The 27,277-nt window shown below is 44.2% G+C and overlaps 2 protein-coding genes across 2 annotated transcripts in view; one reads left to right on the forward strand and one right to left on the reverse strand.

Annotated features, from left to right (window-relative positions):
- Positions 1-27,277, forward strand: part of LOC310856776 (neural-cadherin) — a gene marked incomplete at both ends in the record, with an annotated part of 169,146 nt that overhangs the window by 18,758 nt on the left and 123,111 nt on the right. The window lies entirely within an intron of this gene.
- On the reverse strand, positions 10,742-12,094 carry LOC310855998 (cytochrome b-c1 complex subunit 2, mitochondrial-like; the record flags this gene model as incomplete). The annotated part of the gene is made up of 1 exon (XM_083761213.1): positions 10,742-12,094. One exon carries the CDS (start codon positions 12,092-12,094, stop codon positions 10,742-10,744), a length of 1,353 nt encoding a protein of 450 aa, XP_083617339.1.

Here is a 27,277-nt window from a genome sequence, read left to right on the forward strand (position 1 = left end):
CATTAAGGAGTAGTTCACTCATTTTCTATCAATTACACACCCCATGCAGCCTTGAATTCATGGAGATTTTGTTGCATTCCCAGCCAATAATTTGATGATCGGTGGAGTCTCCGGTATGTCCTATTGACCGATGACCCAGGCATCAAATTATTGGTTCAGCAATGGGACAAAAACCTCCATGCAATACCAACCGGAACTATTTTTTTCGAAACAGATTTACACAGCTCAGTTTTTGAATAAATATCAGGCTTTTCTCTGCGGTGGAAAGCCTGGTGACGTGAGGTTACCAACAAACCAAACATGTTCAAAAAAAGATCAACAAGTTTTAGGATTAAGAAAATACAAAAAGGCACTTTTATTTATAGAAAACAATTCCAATATTTTCTGGAAGAATCACCACAACCTATAGTCAGATAGTGTGGTACCATCCAAGTCGCCTGAACCATGGGTGTGACCTTCGGGCCTTGGAGGAGATGAAGAGTAATCTGTGATCACAGGAGGGCGTGGGTATCCAGCAGGCTGTACAGGTGGGTGTGGGTATCCAGCAGTCTGTACAGGTGGGCGTGGGTATCCAGCAGGCTGTACAGGTGGGTGTGGGTATCCAGCAGTCTGTACAGGAGGGTGTGGGTATCCAGCAGGCTGTACAGGAGGGTGTGGGTATCCAGCAGGCTGTACAGGTGGGTGTGGGTATCCATCAGGCTCTACAGGTGGGTGTGGGTATCCATCAGGCTCTACAGGTGGGTGTGGGTATCCATCAGGCTGTACAGGTGGGCGTGGGTATCCATCAGGCTCTACAGGTGGGTGTGGGTATCCAGCAGGCTGTACAGGTGGGCGTGGGTATCCATCAGGCTGTACAGGTGGGTGTGGGTATCCATCAGGCTGTACAGGTGGGTGTGGGTATCCATCAGGCTCTACAGGTGGGTGTGGGTATCCAGCAGGCTCTACAGGTGGGTGTGGGTATCCAGCAGGCTCTACAGGTGGGTGTGGGTATCCAGCAGGCTGTACAGGTGGGCGTGGGTATCCATCAGTCTGTACAGGTGGGTGTGGGTATCCATCAGGCTCTACAGGTGGGTGTGGGTATCCATCAGTCTGTACAGGTGGGTGTGGGTATCCATCAGGCTCTACAGGTGGGTGTGGGTATCCATCAGTCTGTACAGGTGGGTGTGGGTATCCATCAGGCTCTACAGGTGGGTGTGGGTATCCATCAGGCTGTACAGGTGGGTGTGGGTATCCATCAGGCTGTACAGGTGGGCGTGGGTATCCATCAGTCTGTACAGGTGGGCGTGGGTATCCATCAGGCTGTACAGGTGGGCGTGGGTATCCATCAGTCTGTACAGGTGGGCGTGGGTATCCATCAGGCTGTACAGGTGGGCGTGGGTATCCATCAGGCTGTACAGGTGGGTGTGGGTATCCAGCAGGCTGTACTGGTGGGCGTGGGTATCCATCAGGCTGTACAGGTGGGCGTGGGTATCCATCAGGCTGTACAGGTGGGCGTGGGTATCCATCAGGCTGTACAGGTGGGTGTGGGTATCCAGCAGGCTGTACTGGTGGGCGTGGGTATCCATCAGGCTGTACAGGTGGGCGTGGGTATCCATCAGGCTGTACAGGTGGGCGTGGGTATCCAGCAGGCTGTACAGGAGGGCGTGGGTATCCAGCAGGCTGTACAGGAGGGCGTGGGTATCCAGCAGGGGCATAGACGCTGTGGGTTACCGCAATGTCACCTGGTGTTGAGGGGGGTTGGAGAGTGTGATGTGAAGGCTGGGCCGTTTCAGAATAATGTGGCCATTTGGAGAAGCTGCTGGACTCACGAGGAATGTTGCTAAACAGTCTTGAAGAGATAAGGGTGGGCCAAAAAGAACCCCTGTTGTCATCTCCAATTGCAGAGAGAGAACCTGTGAACCGTCTTGAAGAGATACGGTTAGGCCAGGAAGAACCCCTGTTGTCATCTCCAATTGCAGAGGAAGAACCTGTGAACTGCCTTGAAAAGAGCTGGGTGGGCCATGAAGGACCTATATTGTCACCTCCAATTCCAGAAGGAGAACCTGTGAACAGAGATTAAACATTTAGCCTGGTGAACTGGACTGCTGTCTAGGGCAATGGTTACCAAACTTGTCATGGTGCAATCCCCAGAAATAATCAAATTTGAACTTCCACATACATTAAAAAAAAAAGAATCTACAAGCTCACAACACCTGAGCTCCAATTATGGTATTGAAAGGAAAATGTGACACACACACACACACACACACACACACACACCTCTGTTGGCACAATAAAGAGCAGATGTGAAAAATTCCAGGCAAAGGTTTTTCCTTGGCCTCCAGGGAGTGTGCATACGCAGCATACAAGGTTTTAGACAGATCGGTGCAGTTATAAAAACACTAATCGGCCAGTTATATCACCACCATGAGGCCGAGTTGAAAATTTGCAAGTGGCATTTCTTCCTCGGCCTAGTGGGAATGTGTGCAACATTTCACGGAAATCACATAATGTGTTCATGATTTGCAGAATTTTGTCTGCGAAGCCAATCAGGACAGAGTCTGAAAAACCTGTTTTGTTGACTGGTTATAGAGAGACTGTACCAATTTGCGTGATGTTTGTACAAAATCTGTAGGTGAAGTGTCAAAAAATGTGTTTTGCAAAAAGTGGGCCCCTGGTGGCGCTATTACAGGCCAATGTGAAAACGTTGGGGCAGAGGTTCAGCTGTGGCATCCAGGGAGTGAGTGTGCAGAGTTGGCTGCCATTGAGCAAACGGTGCCAGAGATTAGCAGTCCACAGACAGACGGACACACACGGAGTGCATAACATACTCTCTCCCCATGCCTTCGGCCTGGTGGAGACAATAATAATTTGGGAACCAGACTGTGTGAGAACTGAAAGTAAACATCCTACCTTTTGGTGGCAGACTGTAGCAGAATCCAATTCTGACCAGCAGAAAACACAGCCAGGACACACTGAAAACCACACACACGCACACACAAGATATTTAACATGTATTAGTTTTACCACATGCCCTACATTTAAGTTAAATAACAATACCTCAAAGGCAGTCCCAGAGCCATCTCTAGCAGCCTCAGCACAGCTCTGCTCAGTGCTCCCTGAACCTGCTGGTTGTTCTGTCTGATGTTTATCAGTCGTTAATCTAATTGACATAATGACACTCACCTGTTGACCATGACACCTACATGGCCCAGTGTTGCCATGTCTGCTTATTATAAGCAACTTTGAGCTTGTTTTGTCCTGCAAAGTCACTTGCAGGTTTCACATTTTCTAGGCTTGTTTCTAAAGTGTAGTTGATTATTTGGGCTTGTTTCTAAAGTGTAGTTCCTTAATAATAATAATAATAATACACTTTATTTATATAGCATCTTTCTTTTTTTTTAATGGAGGGACAGACAGTAGGCTGACAGGAAATGGGGAGAAAACATGCAGTAAGGGCCGTCGGGATCAGGAGTCGAACCCGCAGCACACTGCCAGACTGGATTACCAGCCAAGGTGCCTGGACCATTGAGCCATGGCCCAGGCCATATAGCATCTTTCATGACATGGAATGCAGCTCAAAGTACTTTATGGAGCAAGACAAAATAAACAAGAAAAGCAAAAACAAAATAAGATTAAAATAATAGCAAAAACATAAAACAACATTTAAATACTAGTAAAAAATCACACCCGTGTGAAATGAGGGGCGCTCTTGTCATCGTACATTAATTTATGTTAGCGGACATTTGACATTGCTACTTAAGGTACATAAGGTGGTCCCTTATTGGTCAAGCACTACCAACAACATGTGATTGGTTAGCCGATTTTCCCTTCAATGTCAATGGCGTTTAATTCTTTGATGTTGCTCTTATCATACATCATCATGCATCATCTCATACTGGCCAATCAGAATGCCTGTTGCCTGTGATTTGTTAGCTGATTTGCTCTTTACATATGACGTACATTTTCCCTTCAATGTCAATGACGTTTAATGTTTTGATGTTTAATTTACGTCATATTTAGCGGAATTCTGACGTAATTTCTCCGTTCATTGTCAATTGCAAATCTTGAGACGTGTGGGGACAAAAGCTGTTTATAGAAGGGGCTAGCGCCCCTTAAAAAAGCAGTGAATCAGGCAAAACAGTGAGGACATGAATAACAACACAGAGATTTAAAACTCAACTAAAAGCAAGAGTGAAGACAATGACATAGGTCTTGAGCTGTGCTTTAAAGCTGTCAACAGAGGCTGCCTGTCTAAGGTGTAATGGGAGTTTATTCCAAGCGTCGGCCTGTAGAAGCATAAAGTTGCTTAATGTGTAGTTCCTTATCTGGGCTTGTATCTAAAGTGCAGTTGCTTATTAGTTCTTGTTTCTAAAGTGTAGTCGCTTATTTGGCCTTGCTTCCCAATGATGTGTGTGTGTGTGTGTGTGTGTGTGTGTGTGTGTGTGTGTGTGTGTGTGTACGACTACATGTGTGTGTGTGTGTGTGTGTGTGTGTGTACGACTACATGTGTGCGTTTGTGTATGCGTGTGTGTGTGTGTGTGTGTGTGTGTGTGAGAAAGAGAGAGACAGACAGACCAGAGACAGAGAGAGACAGAGACCCCAGCCTTGAAAGCTGCAGATGAAAGCTATTGGCGTTCTAATTTATGTGGTAAATAACTTGTGCATATGAGACATAGGCATAAATGTTGAATAAAATACATATTCTTTATTGGCCAGGGCCATGGCTCAGTGGTCCAGGCACCTTGGCTGGTAATCCAGTCTGGCAGTGTGCCGCGGGTTCGACTCCCGATCCCGAGGGCCTTTACTGCATGTCTTCCCCCCATCTCTCTACCCATTTCCTGTCAGCCTACTGTCTGTCCCTCCATAAAAAGAAAATATTATTTGCATAGTACATAGTATAGTAGTCTTATAGCATGAATCTACAGAATGCTCCAGATTTGACTGTGTATGTGCCAGTATAGCATGCACTATGATACTGTACCCTGTAATATGTCAATATGCCAAAATCACCAAATTAAGTGAGTAAAGCAATTCTATTAGCAGAATAATGTGATTCTGAGAGAGGAACAACAGTCTCAGTCTCCTTTTTTCTGAAATAAACAGTAACTTGTCTTTAATTTGAAGAAAGACAAGGAAAAAGACCAGAACCCGCAGTTCCTTGACCCAAGAGGAGCAGCTGCATGTTAGCCTTATCCAGCAGTGGTGTTTGACCTTGCCTGATCCCAGCTGCATGGAGAATCCTGTTAGAACCCCCTGTGTCTCAGGGGCGCTAGCCTGTCTGTCAATCTCCACCACAGTGACAAGACTTCTCCCTCTCCTCCTCTTCCCGTCCTCCTCCACTCCTCCTCTTTCTCTCCTTCACCTCAGAAGCTAATTCGACACACTCTTCCAGCCAGCCCCGGGGAAATTGTTTCCCAGTTAAATGAAAGGGGTGTTGGAGGGATGAAGTGGCATTTGACTCTCGTTTCCCCTTTGAGTCAAGGTCACGCTACCATTTAAAAGTATTTCCCTTGGCTTATCTCCTCTGAACTGGCCTCTTAGCGGGGATAAGGAACACAAATCAGGAGAGAATTATTGGCTCCCAAGCGGTCTAAATGCCTGCCACTTCCCACTTCCTTGGGCGAGGCGGAGCTGCAGAGGTGAAACTTACGCATAAAATGAACCCTTTACAGGTCATTTTTACACTCGAAGATTAATACCGACACATGGGTATATTTGTAGTTCACATTACTGGACTGATATTTCCAATGTTATTTTTAGGCCATAAATGTGTGTATCTCCACAATATGAACATTTTTCACATTTTGTGAATTTTTCTCTGTGGCTGATCCCGCAAACCACTGGGCCAAGCAGCGTCAAATGTCATATGCACACCAGTGTAAGACAATGAATGAAGTAACTCCCTCAATATTTTTCCCCCCACATAATTATTGCGAATTTATTTTCTTTCTTTCTTTTTTAACTTAGAGGTTTATTTGGGCTGAAGTGTTTGTGTTTTACTATTTCTTTCCTTCTGCACCTGTACGTTTGCATATTTCTGTTCACCTCCCATGGTGAACAGCTCAGGCTTATTGTAATCTCTCTGACTCACCTGCTCATACAACATCTCTCTGTGTGTGTGTGTGCGTGCGTGCGTGCGTGTGCTCTCTCTCTCTCTTTTATACTTCTCATTTAAATTCCACTGAATGCAGTGTATATTTAAAAACTGCATATGTAAAGTTCCTGCTTGTGTTCGCCCTAGGATTGTGTGTGTGTGTGTGTGTGTGTGTGTGTGTGTGTGTGTGTTAGTATTGTATGCACGTGCATATTTGTATGCTTGCATGTGTGGTTTTTAGCATTTGTGTATGTTTGTATATTTATGTTTTAGTGAAGTCTCCCTGGGGCGATTGCATTGTTTACCAGAGAGTTCTAATACATGCCTCTTATACCTGAGCGTTAGCTATAGCACATTAGCGAGCAGCGCTAGACATGCTGCGTATTTTTAACCTCGCCTGCCTCTCACTTCTAATCCCATCTGCATATGTGCACACGCCACTGTGCTCTCACATGTTGACACATCACCACATGCACATCTGACGGTGCGCACACACACACACACACACACACACACACACACACACACACACACACACACACACACACACACACACACACACACACGTGCGTGCGCGGTTGCTTGTTATCACCTATTTCTAAGCTGTGGGTGAGAAGATATGGGCGACGTTCAACATTTTACCAATTCCAGCAGTAAAAGCAGGGTTTTGTGAGCCTATAAGCAAGTATTGCACTGAACTTCCTATCACCCACACCCCTCCTTCCCCATTCTAATCCACTGAGCTTTATTGGACAGTAAAGTTATAATAAGTAAAGTTTATTCTATGTTATGGAAGTTTTGTACTTCCATAACAGTATGTTTGGCTGCCTTTCAAATTCAGAATAAGAAAGATTTTCTATTGCGAGGTATATTTGGAATTTGGCAGTGAGGTGCATGCATTACATCATATAACAACAGTATAAAGACATATTTACACCGTTTTTTTTATTGGGGTGCTACCAAGCAATATTACAGTATACTTTGTATACAGTATATACTTATTATTTGCCTTGTGACTTTTCTTGCCACAGAATTCAAGAGATCACTTGGGAGTACCGATTTATAGGCCAAGGCGAAAATAGAATTAAAAAGATAAATAAATAGCTTATATGCCTTATAAATAGCCTATAAGCCATGAAAACTAGGAAGACCAACATGTGTCATTCCAAGCACATGCAGCCCTATTGCATAAACTGACTTAATGTAATACACAAGCACCTCTGGTCTTGCAGCTTGCCACTTTTCTTATAAGAAAACTATACATAAATAGCCTAGAAGCCTATTTGCACTTGCACCCAGAAGGTAACATAATGCATTTTGCACTGCACATGTATTATGCACTTGAAACAATATATATATATATATATATATATTATGTTCTGCTTTGCACTTGTGTTATGTTCACAGAAGGCAATAGCAGCATTCACTGTAAATATTGTACATTCCACAATTATTTTTTGTGTGTTATGTACACAGAAGGTAACAGGATATACATTCCATATAGCCTGGCTAATAAGCCAGACTGAATCAGCCGTTGGCAAAAAAATTGCCTGCCGGTCTGGAGAGGCTCAATTGTACGCCCATTTCCTACACCAGAGAACTGGTGTGGCCAATCGGGACACGGTATGCAATATGGGCGGGCTTTGGTACAGTGACATTCAATGCTTGAGACCTTTGACTGACAGTAGCTATGACCAATTGCGTCAAAGAGAAAATGTTTGAACCCGCCCCCCGGGAAACAAGATCCATACACAGCATCTCCAGACTCAAATACCACACGACAGGCTACATTCCATATAAATTCCACATTGCATTTCATTGTATTATGCACGTCGAAAAACGGCAGGACCAGAGGTGTTTGTAGAATGTGTATTTGTGTGTGGTCCACCAGAATCACTACAGTATTATAATTCATGCTGTGCTCACACTAGAAGGTCTTTAACTGTTTTGGATCCACATGCTGCAGTCCTACTTGTCCATACCATTTTCATGATGGCACCATCCACCCACCCGCACAGAAGGCTGCTGCCCCCTGCCAACTTATTTCATAGTGCCAGCGCTGCCTCTGCAGTCTGCATGCTTCGCAGGCCATTCCCAGGGTGACTGACCGACCCCCCCATACACACACACACACACACACACACACACACACACACACACACACACACACACACACACACACACACAGGCACATACTGTGCACCGTTCTGTGCCATTATTGATTTCACACGGCTTGCAATGTTGCATGCCACAACAGAACACCCGCCATCTCGGTTTGAAACGGAAACTTCAAAGACCACGCTTGCTCTCTCTCTCTCTCTCTCTCTCTCTCTCTCTCTCTCTCTCTCTCTCTCTCATTGAAATAAATAACCCATGCTTACCTTCTAAACTGATGATCGCGCTTGTGTCCAACCCCAGAAAAACATTTTCTTTGGAAGGCCAAAAACATGGTGTTAATTGTATCATGAGTTGTGTGTTGCTAACTAAAGCTGGTAAAGCTATCTATATATTAGTCTCCTGTAGCTAGACGATCTGTATGCCTACTGATCGCAATTAAACAAATGGCTTAACTGTGTGAAAAAAATAATAACAGCATCACAGAACCAATGCAAAACGTGTCTTCATGTAAGAAGGTATCAGGATTGGTTTTCAATAAGGGAGCGAAGGTTTGTTACCGCTGGCGACCTGGCGTCCACATCCATTCATTGAATTTATATTTCCCCAGCTGGCGGACATCTCTGATCATCTGGATATGCCAGACTAGTATAATATTGATGTAATCTCTCACTCTCAACAAGAGCTCAAAGCGAGTTTACTCTCTCACCTGGTAACATCAAAAACACAAAAGTGTCTTGAAAGATGCACGCACGGCACGCACGCACACACACACACACACACACACACACACACACACACACACACACACACACACACACACACACACACACACACACACACACACACACACACACACACACACACACACACACACACACACACACACACACTCCAAGTTTTGCTGTGCAACATCTCTATCTCTGAAGGCTCCCGCCTTAGAGTCACATGATGTCCAAAGAGCTGCCAGATCAAAAATACTGCCCATCATCTGTTGCTTCTGAAAAAGGCACTTCAAAGTCCTGATAGGATAAGAGAGAGAGACTGAAGTGGAAAGGTGAGGAGGGAGAAAGAGAATGCCCTGAAGCTGCCCATGCCAAAGTCTGGAGAAATCATTGGCCCCAATCCTGACAGTTAGGAGAAAGACAGAGACAACATAGTCAGAAAGAAAGGCACGCGAATAGAGAAAATATAGCAAGGGAACAGGGAAGAGAGAACTGCCAAAGAAGAGAATGACAAAGATTGTCAGAGCGAAAGGGCGATAATCCAATTGATGTCTAAACAGTGTGCTGAAGACATAACCGTTTCACTCAGCCCCACTGGAAATGACAGTCTCCCACAATGGCCTTCAATACAATGGCCCATTGTATAAAGACTTGAAATTAAATACATTTTAAAGGGAGAAAAACAGTAATGAAAACAAAGACAGAGACATTTTAAGAAGAGATTTATCAGGAAGACACTGATGATGAAAAAAGCAAGGAATTGTTTGAGTGAGCAATCGGACTTTTAACTTTCCATTAACTCAAATGTAAGCTGTTTATTAAGTCTGCACATAGTTGAGCAAAGCTGTATAGACTTTTATTTTATTTTTTACAATTGATTTAGTAGATATTGGAATTAACTGCACACACATCACCACTGTGCATTCAGCATGCTCCTTCTCCCCTTTCCTCACAACTTTCTGTCAGGGACCAGAGGTTGGATCATTCACCCGTGGACGCATGCACACACACACACACACACACACACACACACACACACACACACACACACACACACACACACACACACACACACACACACACACACACACACACACACACACACACACACACACACACACACAGAGCAGCTTTATCACTGGCCCACCAGAGTAGCCAGATCATATTACTGCAACATCCTGAGGAATTCCCTCAATTTTTTTCTTTCATATGTGTCTGTCAGTATGCATGCTATAGAATAGATCATAAATACAAAAGTACATGCTTGCTCGGCAGGAGGCTAGCCGTCTACAGGTATAAGAGTGTCTGTGTGTTGTATCTGTGTCTGTCGGTGTGTGAATCTGTCTGTCTGTCTGTCTGTCTGTCTGTCTGTTAAATAGCATTTCTGTAGACTTAGATAGCATCTGATACAGACTTATAGCATGTTATGTAGACAGCACTATAATTGCATTGTATATAGTCATAGCACGCCATAGTACATATGTATAGCATAGTAGTATAATATAGTTTATAAATTATGTATAGTCTCATAATATAGATATTCCACTGTTACTTTCTTAGCTTACGCATGTTTTATGATAAATGCTTTTTTGTGATGTATTCCCATGCTTTTGTTCTTGCTTATTGTAAGTCGCTCTGGATTAAGAGCGTCTGCTAAATGCCTAAATTGTAAATTGTAAATTGTCTGTCTTGTCTGGAAAATAAAAAGCAATATGACAAATCAGTGACAATGTTTTCTTTCAGTGGTTTGATGAAATGGAACAGAATGCAGTCTGTTGTGCTGTTTAAAGTGAATCTGATACAGGGGAGGCAGGGAGAAAGAAGGTTAGATCTCGTCAATAAAGGGTGTTTTTACAAGGTTGCCACTGGACGCCATGGATTTCTTGCCGACCACAAACGTCTTCGCAGCATTGGCGATATCAGTGAGGGAGACATTGTCAATGCTCTCTGTGACAGTGTCAGGACTAATGTATACTCCTCCAGACAGGGCTTGGGTGCCCATAGCATCTATCAACCCTTCAGAGGTCTCCAGAGACATCACATACTGGGCCTTTAGCTGGTTATGGGCCCGTGTGAGCTCAGCAGCAGTGACTGCACCATCGGCAACAGCTTTCACCTGTGCCAAAGCAGCCTTGATCACATCACCGGCTGCAGCATACTGGCAGATGGTGTAGACTCCAAACAGACCAGAGTCAGAGTAGCTTTCATGATATGCAGTGGCATCAAAAGGGTCACTGGTTGTCTTGGAGATGCCCCGGATGAGTTTGCTAGTGGTGTTGGAGCCCCTCTTGATGAGGGGGCCGGCCCCCAGGATGTGCTGCAGCACGCTGAAGGCCAAGACCTCCGGGGTCCCCACTCTTGCCGACTGGCTTACCACCGCACAGTGGACCAGACTGCTGGAGCTCTGCTGACGCACCTCACCTCCGCGGTACTGGGACATAGCTCCTGTGGTTCCAAGCCCGCTGCGGATGTTGTGGAACTGCTCCCCAAGCTGCCTCAGCACAGCATGGTCTATACCAAGTCCAACAAGAGCCATTCTGGCAGTTGTAAAGTTGTTATGGACAAAGTGGTGCATCTGCTCGGACTGGATGTTGCCGACCATGTGGTCTGGACAGTACAGGGAGTTAGAGAGTGAGTTCTTATAGGCTGCTCCATGTAGACCTTCGATCACACAGACCAGGGGGCTCTGAGCAGCCAGGGCCTTGTCCATCTTCACTCTGGGGGTGAGATCTGACACTTCCCATGGCCTGAACTCTGGCGCTGTGGTCACATTGATCAGGTACTCCATCACTGTATCAATATCATCTCTCAAACAGTCCACAGAGTAGACCATGTTCTCTCTGGATGCTGTCACACTCATCTTTCCTCCCACTGCCTCAATGCCACGACAGATTCTGAGGGCTGAAGCACCTTTTGTTGTCAGGCCAGCAGCCAGTCGCAGGAGGTGAGAAACCCCCATATTGTCAGGTGTCTCATAGCGACAGCCAGCCCTGACAAACACCCCAATCTTGGAGGCTGGGAAATAGTTCTCCAAAGAAGTGATCACCAGCCCGCTTGGCAGATTGGTCACCTGCACTTCTTGTGGCTCAAACCTTACATGATCAGTGACCCCTGTAACCTCAACCTTACGGGCATGAGCCGAAAGAAGCCTCCTTGGTAATTTACTTATGGCCTTCATGTGCCTTCTCTCCTTCAGCCAGGACGATTGAAATATCTAACTTACATTTTATAGATGAAGTCAAAAGGGCTTGCACCAAATTAGGAGTCATACATCATAGATACATCTTCAATGACGTCACAGGTTGGCCACATGAAGTTTGAGATCCACGTAGTTATTTGCGCAAGCAGAGCGCGCAAGTAATAGTTTCGCACCGTCCCAGCCGTCCCGCCAATTTTTATGCGTATGCACCGTCCCAGCAATTTTGATGAGTATGCACCGTCCCAGCAAATGACGTAATGACTAATTGTGCCTGATACGGCAGTGGTGCCAGATTACATACATGTATACATGCATTACCTTTAATCCTCCCAACACTAAAACATATCGTCATTACGTCACCATCGAAAACTAATTACACTCAGGCATTGGGTCCTTTAATCCACATCTTTATTACGTAATCATTGAGAGCTAGTTACACATATACTACTGTATGTATATATGTATAAAATCAATGGTTTTCGATGGTGGTGACGTAATGACGATATGTTTTAGTGTCGGGAGGATTAAAGGTAATGCTCCTATGTATGTAATCTGGCACCACTGCCGTATCAGGCACAAGTAGTCATTACGTTACATGCATAAAGTAGGTAGGTAGCAAATAGTTAAACCTAATAATTCAACATTTCAAACGTTCCTTCACATAGAAACTGAGATTTGACAGTTTGTAGCCGTCGAAAGTACTTGCGCGCTCTGCTTGCGCACTATTAGGCCATTAGTAGGCCGTAGTAGGCCATTTATTGTCATACCCATTGTACCAGTTGTACCCATTGTCATACCCATTGTACCAGTTGTCATACCCATTGTACCAGTACTAGGGCTGACCCAAAAAAATCGATTAATCGATGTTCAATCGATACGCACGGGAATCGATTTTTAAATTTTGAATCGAATAGTCATTAAAAAAAAAGCGGCCGCTTTTGGTCCGCGAGACGGCCCCATTTGGTCCGCGAGCCATGATCGCGCCTCGCAGCACCGCAACGCCTCCTCCCCTCTCCCCCTCACTACTCGTGGTAACAACAAGGAAGTCAACACACACACACACAGCAGCCTGCCCTGCACTCATGCCGCCACAAAAGAAATCTAAAGTGTGGTTGCATTTTAGAATATGCAAGGAGAACAAAGAACAAGTGGTGTACAGTGTCAACTATGTGACAAGAAATTGGCGTATCACATACGGGATGGCGCAAATGGGGAGAAAAATCTGCGAGATTTCACACATGGGACGGGAAAAAGCCCTAGACCTCCTGGGCTCCAGGCGCGCTAATTTGAGCCGCGGTCATCCACACTTTTCTACCCCAAGAAAGAGCCTCGTCGGAAGGGTCTGAGAGCGGCGTAGACCGCGGCGCAAATTAGCGCGCCTGGAGCTCCAGGACTGGTGTTTTTTTTGGTGTTTTCACATCTGAGTTTCAATCGGAAGAGAAGCTTTGATTATAGGCTATATATTATTTTTTTTGAGAGGTAATGCCTGCGTCAGGCAGTTGACTTGTTACGGTTGAATGTTTTATTAAGCCTAATTATTTGTGCGTCACTGCTTTCATGAAGGCTGCAACAGTTTCTTCAATGCTTATCGTTTTAAATAAATGAGACCAATCCAAGCATGCCTTTCTCTCCGCTATTGTTTAAGGTGCGCGCCTCGCATCGCGCACCTCGCACCTCGTATCGCACCCCCCCCCCCCCCGTTGGGTTTCGAAGCGTCGAAGATCGAAACAAATTTATATCGAAGCGTCGATTATCAAAAACGTAATCGAAGGTCAGCCCTAACCAGTACCCATTGTCATACCCATTGTACCAGTACCAGTTGTCATACGCATTGTACCAGTTGTACCCATTGTCATACCCATTGTACCAGTTGTCATACCCATTGTACCAGTTGTACCCATTGTAATACCCATTGTACCACAGTTGTACCCATTGTAATACCCAAGGATTTGCACCCATGCACACAAACATAATCTAACATAATACAATAGAGTTCAATGAACAGTGTGTACTGTATTATAATCTATACTGTATATTCCCCTGAATTCCCCCCCGTCCCCCCGTCGTCGTCTAGCTCCTCCCAGCACTCCCCTATTGGGCAGGCGATGGAAACGAGAGCATAATGAAAACAGAGGCCTGGAATGAGCTCCCTCTGTCTGCTAGCTCAGCGTACATTTTAGCTCTTTGGTCTGAGGTCATGAAGGGCCTTTTGCTCTCTCTCTGCCTCTACACATGCACACACGCGCGCGCACACGCGCGCACACACACACACACACACACACACACACACACACACACACACACACACACACACACGTGAATTAACTTTTAAGCGATACATCGTATTTTCGAGACTCGATGGAGAGCAGGCCTTTTCTCGTCAGCCAAGTACTGACATGTCCCAAAGGGGTTGAAGCAATTCAATTTTCTTCATTACTTGTTTCCTCTGTTTTCTTATTTGTGAGAAGTCACTTTTCATTAGCTGGATGAAGGGGGCATGCTTTGTGTTTGAGTGGGTGTTTCTTGTGGGCTACGACTCTCTGCAGTAACAGACTTGCACTCCCGCTTTGATTCTGGATGAAAGAACGGCTGGAAGATTAACACAGGTCAGCTATTCTCACTAATATGGACTGCCTGTGAGACAACACAATACACACATACTGTAGACACATATACCCGCACCGCACGCATGCATGCACGCACGCACGTACGCACGCATGCACGCTAACACACACACACACACACACACACACACACACACAGGCATACACGCGCACACACAGGCAAACACATACAGTACTGTATAGGCTTATGAGATGAAGTTAAATCTACTGGCTACAAACACACAGTGTTGTTGAACCTGTGTTTGACCTGTACCTGGGATGATTCAGTGGCACCCATGCACACACACACACACACACACACACACACACACACACACACACACACACACACACACACACACACACACACGCACACGCACACACATACTGTACAACACACACAATGTGACAATGGACCTGAACAACCAATGCGCGCCCTACATAGACCTTTATGTGAATGTCCCTCAGGGCAGTCAGCCAAACGCACTCCAGTTCTCCTGTAAACCAATAGACTGCTTTACTTCAATACTTCAGTACTCGCACGCACGCACGCACGCACACACACACACACACACACACACACACACACACACACACACACACACACACACACACACACACACACACACACACACACACACACACACAGTTTGTAATTGTAATAAACTATTAGTTTTCATTTCCTTTGCCGGGAAAGTGAGTTTAGAGACAGCAACACAAGGACTTTTATTTCCTCCATTTCTTTCACACTGTGTCTCTCGTGCACACATGGCACACCTTTCTAACACTTCTCACAGGGGGGCCGGTAATCCAATATGAAGCAGGGCCTGTTCTGCGACGTGGTGGCCCTAAATCGCCACTGACAGGCGGACCGTGGCTCTGGCTCACCCTGAGGGCCCTGTGTGTGTGTGTGTGTGTGTGTGTGTGTGTGTGTGTGTGTGTGTGTGTGTGTGTGTGTGTGTGTGTGTGTGTGTGTGTGTGTGTGTGTGTGTGTGTGTGTGTGTGTGTGTGTGTGTGTGTGTGTGTGTGTGTGTGTGTTACACGATGCAACACAATGCCAGCCTTTCACAACTGTCAGGTAACAACAAATCGAGAGATACATGTGTATCTGTGTATGTTTATGCATGCTTCTTTATGCGTGTGTGCGTGAGTGAGTGCAAGTATATATTTCCTATATCGTCCACCTATGCCAGGCTCAGAACTGAGGGGAGGGGCAAACACAGAGGTCACAAGAAAACACTCAGGGCCCTATTATGCTTGTCTTATTTCCAGGTACTTAAGTCATAACGCCACCATCTTATGCACAATCCCTATTTTGCAAGCTGAACGCAAACACTTAAGGCTTATAGGGACAGTTCACCGCTGAAAGAAACTGCAGTCACTCATTGTTAATAGTATACGTGCAGTGGCACAATTTGAAATTTGCACCCTATGGCCAGAAAAACTATGAACGCAGATGTGGTCAGACATCTCTGCTTTCAATGTGATGAATCATACAACACAATAGCACTGCGTATTGCACTGATCTTAATGGGAATGGCAGGCTATAGTGCCTTAATTGGCACAGTGCGCAGATTACTGCAAAATGGCATTGGCCACACCTGCATCTCTTAAAGGAGCATTCAGTGATTTGGGTGATTTGGAAAAAAAACCCAGTCCACCCCGGTAACAATACACTACAGTGGGGGGACACGCGACAGGCCAACAGCGTGCACACCAAGGCTCGCCCCCGCTCGATCATGATTGGCGGAATGCCCCTCTCTATCCTGATTGGATGAAGGCTGGGCCACCTATAGCCAAAAACGAAACGTTTTTTTTTTTTTACCCCAGGGGTTAACTGGGGACAGGGAGGAACTCCTTATATGGACACTCTATAGTAGGGAGGATTATCACAACAAAACAAAAAAAGAAGTGATATTTAAATTAAGTTAAATCACTGAATATACCTTTAAGTTAAGACATAAGCCCTGCCGGTAATTAAGACATGCATAATAAGACCATCAGTCAGTGTTAATAAATCAATGTATAAGTCTTTGAGTGTACAAATGTAACTATTGGTTATTTTGTTAGTTATTTACCGAGAACACACCTGTTTTAATTCATGCTTGTGTCTACTTACTTGTCAGATACAAATGAGTTGTTCAAATTGAGGAGAAAGCTGGGGGGAAATGATGGCGAGAGAAGAGAGGGGCATTTGAAATGAAAAAGAATAATGTTCTTGCCAGGCCCCAGGAGGTTGTGTTCTGTGATGTCCCTGTGAGTTGGAGGAGGCTTTCAAAGCATCTTGCAGGCTGGTGAGTGTTCTGTGAAGATATGGTGGTTGTTTTCCCAGCCTTCAGGGCAGTGTTTGTTCAACGGCGGTACATACACTAGTTATGGTAAAAAAGTGGGTAACAAAGACAAAAGGGCAAAAAACTTTGAGGCTCTTTTCAGGTTATTTCAGGTGTTTTTATGAATATGTGTATTATCTGTTGAAGTACAGGGTTCAAGTCTAAGGCACTGGGACATTAGGAAATAAAACACTTTTAGACTTGCATTATGGTTCAGTTCACTGCAGGCAACTTTATAGCAATAGTGCTGTTTCTAGACTACACTCCCTTACTCCCGAGTCCCTACTTAGTCTTCTACAATCTAGTCTAGTGTAAGGTCACATTCTCACCTAATACTTCGGTAGACTCGATGCGAATGGGCTTCTTGGGAAGTTGGGATTCTTGCATATTTAATTTGCTGCGGTTTGCCTTCACACTGTGCTGTATAACCGCAGCAATTGGAAACGCAGCAGGGACCTTATCAATGTGTTCAATTCATAAACTATAGCCTACACAGTGAAATCTATGGTGTTAAAATTATAACGTCACACGTGCATGTGTCGTGCCGTTTTGGACTGGACCTCTCTCTCTCACCCTCGCTCTCTCTCTCACTATACGTTATAAATAAAATCTATTATTATTATTATTATTATACGCACGCAGCCACGCACTGTTCTTTTGGGCATGGAGGCACAGCGCTGAGCGCATTGAGAACAGACAGCAGCACAAAATGTTTATCGAGATGAAAGTCCCTACTTCCCAGTCCCCACACAGTGACAGCACTCCATGTTTACGCACAGAGACAGACAGAATATTCTGTAGGCTACATTGCAGTGTTTTTATGTGTTTTCTTAAGCAATTGATAAATGTACTCGTCCTCATTTCGACCAGGGCTTCAGTCTCCTCATTCGACCACGTCTATCCTTTATAGCTCTATGCTGCGGATTGCATTCCCACCTGCACCGAATCGTAATCAAGTGCGATTGGAAGCGAAGCGAAACCCCCGTTTTTGGTCGAAGTAGAATGCGGTTCTTTGATGTATGTTAGTGAGATTAGCATGACATTTCTGTAGCCATTGGGAGCAATTATCACATTCATGCTTTTCCATAGGGTTGCTCTCAGTTGAAACTTACAGTTTTCCAGTTATATTACACATCTGCTATTGTACAACCCGGCTGTATAGTATTTGGCGTATTTGTACAGTACAGTCATACACTTATGATATACTTTGCATATCTTATTTATTAGCATTGTTCTAGAATCAGAATCAACTTTAAATTATTGTCACATACAGGTTACAGGTGTAAAACTGTTACGTGTATGCTCTTAGAGAAATTAGTTACATTTGCTGTAGCGTTGCACACTGACCTGACTTACATGAACATGGGAATTTCCTTCTGGGTCAGTGAAATATCTATCTCTATAACGTTCACTGCAATAGTGGCAATATAATGATTGTGTTGTAGCTTAGTGTCATCCTCATTCTGCTTGTGATGTTGCTTGCCACTGAAGGCATTCAAAGGTCACTGTGTAAACTGCAGGTGTCTGGAGGCTGCTCTCTAGCCGACACACCGGCTTTGTTCAGACAGCAAACAAACAGAGAGCAGCTCTGTCATCGCTGCAGTCGCTGGAAAATTCTGAGCTGGCTTCCCTTGTTAAATGAGATGTGAAGATGTGGGAAGGTTCTGCTTATACTCAGCCATCCACACTAGCGTTGAAAGACTCCATTTTGTAGTCCAGGTGCTGAAACCCAATAGCTGAAAAATGTCTTTAATCTTTTGACACCTATGTTTCTATTTCAATATATTCATTTTCTTTCAGTTTCATCATTCTCCTCAATATTAACCAATGTCAATAGATGTCAACCAACTATCTATTTGTCTTTATCTAATGCTTCTAAAGTTTACAGTATGTCATACATTTGCAGCTTAAAGTGCCATTTCATTAAACGTCAGTTTGTTGTAACCTACTGTAAGAAAATCTCCATATCTGGGTTACCGGAATGCCTTCGAGCAAGAACTCAACCTATCATGTTCAACTAGACACAGGACAACAGGAGGCATGTTGACATGTCTCTGTCAATGAGCACATTAGACACTCCATTTCCCAGAAAACATTGCTGAGATGTGACTTCTCTCATAACACAGATGACAGGTCTTTAAGACATGATGAAAGGTCACAAACCGTGATGTATTGGTACGTGTTGTTGAACCAGCAAAAGAATTCGAGGGCATGTTGTGACAGATTTGTGGTTTAAAGGATTTGTTGAGTTAGAGATACTAAAACTCACTAGTTCAATCCCCACACTTGCCAGTGTGTTCATCAACACCCAGGCTGGTGACAAGGTGTCATTGAGTCAGACGCTGAAAGTTGCTCTGGGTAAAGACATCAGCTAAAGGCCAGAAACATCAACTAGCTCCAATATATTGCACAGGTCTTAATTTGAACTAGATTTGCTTTCTATTGCTTTCCTCTATTCCACTACTGTGCTGTTTTTCTTGGATGGATATTTTGCAAAACAATCATTTTCGTCCATGTTTAGGCTTCTCATCCCCACGCATTACATGGGTAAAACCGAGCGTTTGGAATTGATGACATCTCAATTCAATTTGTGCATGTGCAAAAATGAAGGCCCGGCCCTACCTGGGTCCTCATCAAACCCTGTACACTCAAGATACTGCCCCCTTTGCCACCCTTAGATCTCCATATATGGAGCTGACTTGTTCTGACATTCCATATGTTGATCTGACCTCATCAAACCCTGTACACTCAAAACATGCTCCATATATGGCCAGACCTGTACACTCAAGACAAACAATTCTGTTTTTGAAATCCAACAGTGCAAGCCTGGGTACTGAGGCGTTTGATGAATATGAGTTGATGTGTTTATATTATGCAAGTGTGTTTATACATGTGTGACTTCATTGTAGCCACCCTCCTCCCCCACCCCCCAGATATGGTAGCCTTATCTCTTCCAGTCAAAGACTGTGTGGACCCCTCTGGAACATTCCACCAGCTCTGAGCACCCCGCCAGCTGGCAGGGGCTGCCACTGCCGCTTGAGGGACAAACAAACACACACACACACACACACACACACACACACACACACACACACACACACACACACACACACACACACACACACACACACACACACACACACACAAACAGAGAAGATGCTGCCAAAGATTGACATAAACACACACACACACACACACACACACACACACACACACACACACACACACACAGTAGCCTCACACAAACCTCCGTTTTGGCCCTCACACATCTCAGGATGCACCCCAGGCCTCCCAGCAGCCTTCAGAGAGAGAGAGAGAGAGAGAGAGAGAGAGAGAGACTGAATGAGTATTAGGAAGTAAAAGCTTTTGTAACGAAAATGAAAAGTTAATTTTAAAAGAAAGAACAATCATAAATCAACTTTTTAAATTGTCATTGTGAAAAGGCTCAGACACTACTCTACCATTCAATCATGTCAGTAAAGCGGAAGAGAAGAACTGATTGAGTGTGTGTGAGTGTACATTTGTTTGATGAAAGCCACATTGTACTTCTTTGAATGTTGAACTTTGACCTCTGATACTAGCACCTCCGGGCATTTGGAGCATTTGGAGCTGTGTGCCCCTTGTGTGTGTGTGTGTGTGTGTGTGTGTGTGTGTGTGTGTGTGTGTGTGTGTGTGTGTGTGTGTGTGTGTACTTAAGCGTGCACATGGATGCATCGGGGGTGGGAGGTTAGCGCAATGTGGACATAATTAGTGAGTCTTTGGTTTAATTACAGCAGGAGGTGGTGGTAACAGGAGGAGGTGCCCCATGACCAGCAAGAGGTTCAGTATGTTTGTTATTAGGAGAGAAGAAGAAAGGAATGAGCCAAAGGGATAGACAGGGTGCATGGCAGGAAGTACGGCGAGGGGAGGAAGTTTGAGTTCAGCTTTAGCTTGTTGTGGGGTTGATAGAGGTCTTGCTGAATCAGGTGTGTTTGTGTGTGTGTGTGTGTGTGTGTGTGTGTGTGTGTGTGTGTGTGTGTGTGTGTGTGTGTGTGTGTGTGTGTTGCATTTAGATTTAATTTATAGCCTACTCTTAATTCAGAGATGCTTTTCTATCAGCTTGTGCGGCAAACTGGTCTATATTCAGACACTGCGCTAGTATTGACTTTTCCATGACTTTCTCCTCATTGACTGTCCATTAAGCCAATGGGGAGTCTGCAATGCCTTCCCATACTCTAAACGGCCATGAGAGCCCGCCAAACGCCCTCTCAAGCTATGGGATCACAACTAATAAGAATTAAATTAGCTGAAACGGTGTTCAAAGGAGTTAAATATGTTATTTAATATTGCAGTTTTTGTTAGAAGCCTTGTAGTTTGTGGTTTAAAGTCTTATTTTGACAACTTTTCTAATGGGAAATGGCAGTTCTAACTGACAATGGAGCTGAGCAGAGGTGTTAGGTGAGGTGTAGTAAATATACTACTGAAATGGATGTGGGACTTTAAAAACGAATACCACTCATTTTCAACATTTTACTGTCATTAATGTGTCATTAATATGTCATTAATATACCTTAGAGCCAGGAAAAGTTCTGTGTTTCCTAGAACTGTAGGTCTGAAGAAAATCATTAACTATGGTGAATCACATCTTGATGATGTCTCCACCGTGGCGCCAAGTTAACTAGCTATACAATATGTCGCCACCATGGGGCCCAGTTAACAAGCTATACAATATGTCTCCACCATGGGGCCCAGTTAACAAGCTAATACAATATGTCTCCACCATGGGGCCCAGTTAACAAGCTATACAATTATGTCTCCACCATGGGGCCCAGTTAACAAGCTATACAATATGTCTCCACCATGGGGCCCAGTTAACAAGCTATACAGTAGGTCACCGCTGTGAGGCCCAGTTAACTAGCTGAATATAGTTCTGATGTGCGGCCCTATAGCTCAAACAGTATTAAGAGCATGGCTTTGGTAGTTCAACCGCTGAGCTCTAATGAATCCCCAAGCCTTTTAAAGTTGACACCATTACAAACCATGCTCGTTAAGGGACACTTCACTAAGCTCCAATTTGTATCCATAACTTTCAAAGATGATGAAAAGTAGAGCAAAAAATAAAATGGCATTAAAAGAAATGCAGATTTTGCATTAATCACAAAAGCAACAGGGCAGTGCACAAACTCAGCCATCCTTGTCGTTATGTAAATAAGCGTGTCGATGAAGAAGGCCAGCTTTGTTAATTGATTTCGTGCAGTGAAAATGAACGATTGGAAGAAAGTGGATGGCACTTTCCTCTATTTATTCTCAAACTCAGAATCTAGACTAGATTTCAGCTGCTGCTGCTATTTTGCCTTTCATGCTTCCCTCCATATTTCCTTCCTTCGCTTTATCCCTCCCTCCCTTCATCTGCCATTCGTCACTTTTCTTCATGCCCACCTCAATCACCCATCCCTGCCTTTGTCTCCCCATGACTAACTCCACCCATGTCCCCATCTACATCTCTCTCCGTTCATCCCAGACTCCATCCCTTGTTCCTTCTCTTCGTTACAGTGCCAATTAAGGCTTGGCCCCAAAAACTACCGCGCTGCTAACAGGATTAGCGAGCTGTCTTTAAGAGGAAGAGGAAATAATTAGTCTTATTGCTGATAACATTTAATCAGGTTAGCGGCCATGCCTCATTATAGGGGCACAAGTCTTGCTTTTGCTACGCTTTTGCTTTGACGCTCTTCTGGTTCCTTTTCTCCCTAATGGCCTTTACTTTCACCCTCTGTGCTAAGTATCTACCCTTGAAGTTTGTGTTTGTTGACCTAATATCATAATATCATAATAGACTGTTATTGTATACTAGTTGAAAGAAACCTTTATAACTTTCATTTACAGTTAACCTGCAAACAGGATTTAGTATCAACACAGGATGTCATACCTGTTGCTTTGATTGTTGCACTCAACAGTAGTTTTATTATGTTAGTGATCTGGGAATTTAAGCTCATGATTGCTGCCTTTCTATTTAAATAATCCCTAAATGAATTAGCTTGAGGCAAGCTGCTCTGTGAATTATTTGTGAATTCAGTTGTAGTATTAGAAGCCTCTATCAATATTTGCAGGCGATTTTTTTTTTTTTGTTATAGTGAGAGGATACCGTATAAACGAAAGGAGTTGTGAGTGCTTGCACTACAAGGTGCAGGCGAAGAAACTGTTGGTGGACTGGTACTATCACATTTGTACAATGTGTGCATGTGCGTATGCATGACGGTGTGTGTGTGTGTGTGTGTGTGTGTGTGTGTGTGTGTGTGTGTGTGTGTGTGTGTGTCTGTGTGTCTGTGTGTGTGTGTGTGTGTGTGTGTGTATGTGTTTGTGTGTGTGTGTGTGTGTGTGTGTGTGTGTGTGTGTGTGACTGTGTGTGTGTGTGTGTGTGTGTGTGTGCGTGTGTGTGCCTGCGTGCGTGCGTGCATGCATGCATGCATGCATGTGTGTATCCTTTTTGTGTGTATGTGTGACTGAATGCTTCAGAGGAAAGGAATGGGTATGAGACACAATAACTGGCACCCATGCCCTTTACGTTAACCCTCCAATAATTGCTGTCAATCAAAGACCTCCCAGCACCCAAACAAACACAAAACGTTATTTTCTATTGGCCTCCCAAAGGCCCAGAACACTGCCCCCTCTAAGACAAAAACCATTACAATCTAAAGGCGGTGTCTGCAAATACAGCCGAATGGCAGCCACGACTCTTAAGGCGCTCAGGCTAAGTGAAAGAAAGGGCTATTGTGCTGCTCTCCAGCTCAGTTGTTAGGTTAATTGAGGAGGTTCACACTGAGGTTCAGCTCTCTTTCTCCACCATGCATGGGGCCTGAGTGTCTGAGGGGCCCCGTGTGATGCTGTCTGCCTGCACCAGATGACCCAGTAGGCTCTTTAGGTCATAACTCCACCACGGCATAGAAAGTGATTAAACAAGAGAGAGCTATAGGTAACAAAGCAGCCGGGATGATGTGTGGAAAGGCCATGTTTAGTGGAAATTCAGGCACAGAAAAACTCTTCTCTGTTTTGGCCAATCAGGGAGGCTCTGTTGTGTGTGTGTGTGTGTGTGTGTGTGTGTGTGTGTGTGTGTGTGTGTGTGTGAGAGAGAGATTAGTGTCTGTGGACATTATCTTTTGCGCGCGAGCGTGCATGTGCGTGCGTGTGTGTGTTGTTTGTGTTCCTCATGGGTCTGTGGGAGTAGAGGTGTGCTGTCATCTCCGTTCAGATCAATATTCCCTGACAGGAACCGAGCTGCAATCTCCTTTCAAAATGATAAAATATTCTTTCAAGTGAGTCGCCAATTGATCTCCCTCCAATTTTTTTTGTTTTTTTGTGCGCTGAAGTAGTGAAGGTATAGAATGCGGCCGGGTCGGGAGACAGCAGTCTTATTGAAATGTGCCGTGAGATTTATGCTGAAAAGATCATTCCAATTCTCTCTGGTCTGCCGGAGCAGCATCCCAGAATATGGGGAGAGAACACATGCAAAGCTCCACGGAGAACACCGACAACACACAAGAGAGTATTAAAACACATGGTTCAAACTGGATTTAAAAGTCAGACAGGTTTTCAAAGAATATTAGAAAATTGCAAAAAATGGGTATTTATTAAAGATGGAGTGGAGTGCCAGTTATTGTGTCTCATACCCATTGCCGTGAAAACATGACCATCAGGTACTATGATTATACTAGGAGAAAGATTTTTTACAAAAATGTGTACAGAAAGTGTAAAGTAAAATTATGTTTGTGGCCTGGATAGCTTGGTTCCAGGCTTAAAATAATGTATGTATTTTCGTAAATCTCTATGGAAAAATATATGGGTTTTCTATCTGTTGCAATGCAAAATGCCCGAGTAGCGATTGCTCTTATCCAGATGAATTTGCTACAGCCAAACAAGCTTTACTTCCTCAATCAAAAACATGACAAGCCATGGATACTGAACACGACAGCAACAGAAAATCCCACAGCGCCCAGATAATACATACTGTATACATATATGACTATCTAGAATGGCCATGGATGTTAAAGGGTATAGAGTTTTAAGCCAAAATTTAATATATATCTATAGTTTTGGCCTTTTTTCCCTCTAGCATCCCCTGTATGATGATGCTGTGGTGTTTTCCTGCAGGCAGAAACTACCGTTGCCTGCCTCTGGGGTGTTTTGAGTTCTAGGTGTTTATAGCTCGGGGACGTCTGGGTGTGAGGGGGAAGAGGGGTTAGTGGGGGGGTGAGGCTGAGTTTTAGCCAATCACAGCGAGGGTGTCTTCAAAGCACAGTTACAGCTCATTACAATGAATAACCGTGGACAAAGTAGTTCACATGAACGATGCTGTGGTGGCTGGGGCATTTGAGGGGCAATATATATTTTATATGCACCGCCACCGATTACAAATAAAAGATAATTAATATGTTGACAGCAGAGTGAGCCTCTGCCTCCGCCGCCACTTCCTCATTTGCGAGAATTGCGACCACACCACGGGACTCATGTGATATTGCGCTTATGGTACATTTACCCGTAAAAAAAAGCGTGCAAAAGCGTGTAACTAAGATGTACGATAGAAATTCATAATTTTTTAATGCCATATTTAGCCATACGAGCGCAAATACATTGCGTCCCTCCCAGCAGCAACAACAACCCCATAGCCTGAAATGACCTGGCTCGGCCGATAGAATGACGGGGGGAGGGGGGTGGAGCTAGATTTGAATCTGTTTGGAAACACTCACTCACTTCTGTGTACAAACACTGGAAACTTGTCTATAGGCTATCACCTTTAAAGAAGGTTTAAAAAAGGCCAAAATAAAACAAAATGGTCAGATTCAAAATTGAGGATGTTTTTATATCTCCAATGTGCATGTTTCAATATCTATCACATTCTGATTTGTTCTTTCACCAGGAACATGAACACCGATAGCAGGTTTGAAATCAATCCCTCCTAAAACAGTTAACCTAATAATCTTTTAACTGAATGGGCTCTTAACCACATGCAAGCGTTTAAATCCAATCAAATGATTCGCTTGGTAATCCGGTTTTGCGCTCAGTACAAAGTCCTGGGGACCCTAGGGGACAGTGTTAGACTGTCAGTCAGCACGGGGGACACAGAAACCTGCCATCCCTCCCACATTAGTCACAACAGATGGCAGCGCTCAGCAGATGGATTTTAACGCTCTTCACTCGTGCAACAGCCAGTTTTAATACTGTTTTCACAGGCTGGCCTGATGTTAGTTACACCCAGGGGATAAACAAAGAGAAAGTATGATGACTGTATTCTTAACAGTAACAGTAGATTTTGTATTCTTTCATTGGGGGGGGGGGGGATGAATATTTCTGTGTTAAAACACTTGGGATGCTTAAAGGACGTGTATACATGTCCTCTTAACTAAAACCGCGGGGTGCCTCAGGCGTGTTTACGTGTCTTTAGGTCCCTTTTAATGATATAAAACGTGATCAAAAATCAATTTTTTGATAGCGGCCTTACTTGTTCGTCCCGGAGCTGTTTAGCTGCAGTGCACACGCAGCCATTTACTTCTTGGTTTACGGGCCAACATTCTTTCTATTACTATACTTGCTATTCTCTCTAAATCTACGGCGCTGTCCATGGTTTTGATCAGAACGGCGATGTTCTGTCCTAATTTCTGACTTAACCAAGCATCTCATTTGGAATATTAACGCTTCTAAAGTAAGGTTGTGCGGTTTTACGGTGTGTGTGTGTGTGTGTGTGTGTGTGTGTGTGTGTGTGTGTGTGTGTGTGTGTGTGTGTGTGTGTGTGTGTGTGTGTGTGTGTGTGTGTTCTGTCTGGTGTGCTTGCATGTCGCTTTACAAGTCAAGTTGCAGAAATAATTGTTGCCGCAGTTTACAATATGTCTAAAAAAACCCATTGCTGTGGAAACCGTTTATAACTCTATGGTAGAAAGTGATATTCGTTGCATCTCGGTGCTTGTATATATGTATACAACGTATAGTACATTTGGCTGTAACACGTGTATAGTGCGAGCCAGGTTGACTGTGTGACTGTACTACCTACCGAGGCTAAAATGAATGCACAGACGTGATGACAGCAGAACAACAAGGCAGGCACAGAGAGGCGAAAGGGGCCATCTTGTAATAGACTGCCATATAGACTGTAATTGCAGTCAGATTACAAAATGTTTAATACGGACGTAATTTTGACCAATATTGTGACCGCATGGCCAGTTGGCCACGTTAAAATTAATTAAACGGTCAAACTGAAAACC

The sequence above is a fragment of the Protomyctophum parallelum genome (genome assembly GCF_964188405.1).
Source record: "Protomyctophum parallelum genome assembly, chromosome: 3".
In the NCBI taxonomy this organism is placed as follows: domain Eukaryota; kingdom Metazoa; phylum Chordata; class Actinopteri; order Myctophiformes; family Myctophidae; genus Protomyctophum; species Protomyctophum parallelum.